The following is a 2,842-nucleotide window of genomic DNA, read 5'->3' on the forward strand; positions in this document are numbered from 1 at the left end:
AAACATTTTGATGGTCTTAATTTTTTTCCGCATTGTTCATTTTAGATATAAGGCAAGTGTTGTTGGAACATGTTAAAAAGAAAACCATATGGCAAATTCGGAAGAAAACAAATTATGTCGAACCTAATTAATTCAGCTCAAGTACAGTTTAACAATTGGAATCAAGCAAAGCAAATAACTAAAGTAAGAGCTTTTTTCATTTATAAACTAAATCTCTTTTACTTCAATAACCAAAGGGAGCAACTGTAAAAGAAAAAAACAAAAGCAAAGCATCCTAATCGAAACCAAACCCAAACCAAACTTTTGGCACATCTGAGGTATTAGTAGGAGACAAAAGAACAAATGAACACAAATGTACATGACAAATGTGAAGTCTTGCTTTGCTTAAGAGATGTTCATAGCTTCAGCATGATAGCTTTTGAGATCTTTGTCAAGGTCTGCAGCCAACTTCTCCACCTGCTTCTTTCTGCCTCGGCCGTTTTTATTCCCTCTGCCACCACCGGCACCTCGACCTCTACCACGAATCCCGTCTCGACCACCTCCATGTTGGTTTTGTTGGCTGCCACACATAAACAATATGAATAAGATGATAAACCTGATGCATCATCCGCCCATATGAATCAATGCAAGCTCCTTTAACACTTACGTTGCAGGGCGTCTCATAGAAGAACCTGAGCCTCTTCCTCTTCCTACTCTCCCACCTCTAACTCCTTGACTGCAAGAATCAGTGATCCATTCACTTCAGCACAAACGCAAAACTATTCTTTTGTTTAAAAAAACAGACCAAGAGACGGCAACATACCCAATGAAGACACTCCACTTCATCCTTCCATTCAATCCGATTACATTAACCCAAGCTGCAACAGGAGCAGCCTCAGTATTTCCACCCAGAATCTCCAGTCTCATAGGCCATCCATCCAAGAGTACATTCTTGTATTTCTTCATAGCTAGCATTGCATCACTTCTTCTCATATACACAACTTCAGCCGAGCCCTATATGACACAGAACATCATATGTCAAAGATCACAGGAATGCAGTAAAGAACAAATACAACCAGAGCAAAAATAAAACAAAACTTACATTTGGACGTCCATTCCTGTCAAAGTGAACTGCATATCTTTTCAGCTCTCCAATCTCAGCATATATTTCTTATAGCTTTATATGATATAAATTTTTACCATGTGTTCTTTGAGGAACCTAAGTATATATCAAATTATGACATTGTAGTGGGACAAGTCAATTGACCTAAGCTTGACTCAACTTTGTCACTGAAACTCTTTCCTCAAATATAAACAAATATAAACAAATATAAACCAAGACTGAATATAAACAAATATAAACAATCACACACCAAATAAAGAGTTGATAACCATATTATCAAAACTAACCGAAACTAAATATAAACCAAGAAAATGATCGCTATTACTTAATGTACAAATATATTCAAGAACGCTATCATCGGTGACTTTGTTCCCTTCATGATCAGTAACATTGAAAACATCCATGAACCAGCCACCATAAAATGAGATATAAGCTTTCTTAATGGTGAGATTAAGCTCAATTAGAACTTGAACAACCTCCAGAAGTATTCAATGTTTATTCCCACTATCCACCTATAACAAAAAAACAAAATGTTTATACTCATTTCTTCCATTCTACTTAAACCAAACCTAACCCGGTGAAAATTTTGATTACCTTAATGACAGTGACATCCTTGCATACCTTGTTGCCCATCACAACCCTAAAATGAAAATAAAATGAAATACTCAGCCTAAAATCGAAAAGATAGATCATAACTTATGGAAGAAGAACAAAACAAAGTCAAACAAAAATCTAAAATGCCTAAAATTGAACAAAACCCAGTTCTGGAAACTAATCATCAGAGACGTATCCGGATAAAAATCATCAAAATGGAATTAAACAGAAACATAGACAAGTAAACAAATCCATTCTCGATTCGTTTGGTGATTTATGTAAAAGATAATCAAAATGAGCAAAACTAAATAGGTAAGGAATAAGAAACTGGATCAATTTAATGAAATTGAGAACTAACCTAGTGGATGAGGGAAGTCAGATCGGAGCTGAGCTTGCTGTTGTTCTCCGCGAGTGGTTCGCTCGTCCAAACCGATGGAGAAGAAGAGCTCGACAAAGTTACTTTTTAATTTAAAATCGTGAATATTTCAGAATGTTGCCAGGTAAGAAAAAACTGGATTGAGCTGTATTAATTGTTTTAATTTAATTGGTCACATGTTTTACCTGATGTGTCACTTCCACAATTGTTTTCAGTGCTGATGTGTCATGCTCTGAAGAGAAACTAAGGACTTTTATTGTATTGATTGTAAGGGCTAGACAAAAAGAATCCAAACCCTTCCTTCCTAAAATATCATCAAACCAATGATGACTGGTTCGAACCCTTGACATTCCAAGTAATGTGGGGCACTTTTACCAAATGTGCTAAGAAACTAATACTATTAGCATGTCACTTAAACAACTTTTATAAAGGTGTATGGGGCACGTACCCCACCTAGTGTACATGTAGATCCGTCCCTGCGGCTGTACACAGGTTTATTCATATATATATTTGCTAGATAAAAGAAAAAACAGCAGCTACAGATTCTTAACTCTTCTAGTAGCAGCATCGCTGAAGCAGCTTTTCTTCTTACCTCCTCTTCTTCAGATTTTGACAATGGAACTAAAGCAGAGGCTAACTCATTGACCCATTTGGAAAAATCCCCACGTAAAATACTTGCGTACTCACCCACCATCTCACAAGATTTAATAGCTTGTTCGCAAGCAAATGATTTTTAAGCTTTAGCGTTTTCTACCCTCCTCGATCCATGG

The 2,842-nt window shown here is 36.4% G+C and overlaps 1 protein-coding gene and 1 long non-coding RNA gene across 2 annotated transcripts; both read right to left on the minus strand.

The window, feature by feature from the left end:
* LOC104783887 (THO complex subunit 4C-like) lies at positions 385-1,150 on the minus strand (the record flags this gene model as incomplete). The annotated part of the gene is made up of 4 exons (XM_010508990.1): positions 385-559; positions 647-715; positions 803-993; positions 1,082-1,150. Coding segments are annotated over 4 exons (504 nt in total), but the record flags the coding sequence as incomplete, so codon positions are not given.
* On the minus strand, positions 1,182-2,135 carry LOC104780630. The gene is made up of 3 exons (XR_766790.2): positions 2,055-2,135; positions 1,697-1,742; positions 1,182-1,614 (listed from the first exon to the last, which is right to left on the minus strand). It is a non-coding gene; the product is annotated as an uncharacterized LOC104780630 (long non-coding RNA).

The sequence above is a fragment of the Camelina sativa genome, chromosome 4 (assembly GCF_000633955.1).
Source record: "Camelina sativa cultivar DH55 chromosome 4, Cs, whole genome shotgun sequence".
Lineage (NCBI taxonomy): Eukaryota > Viridiplantae > Streptophyta > Magnoliopsida > Brassicales > Brassicaceae > Camelina > Camelina sativa.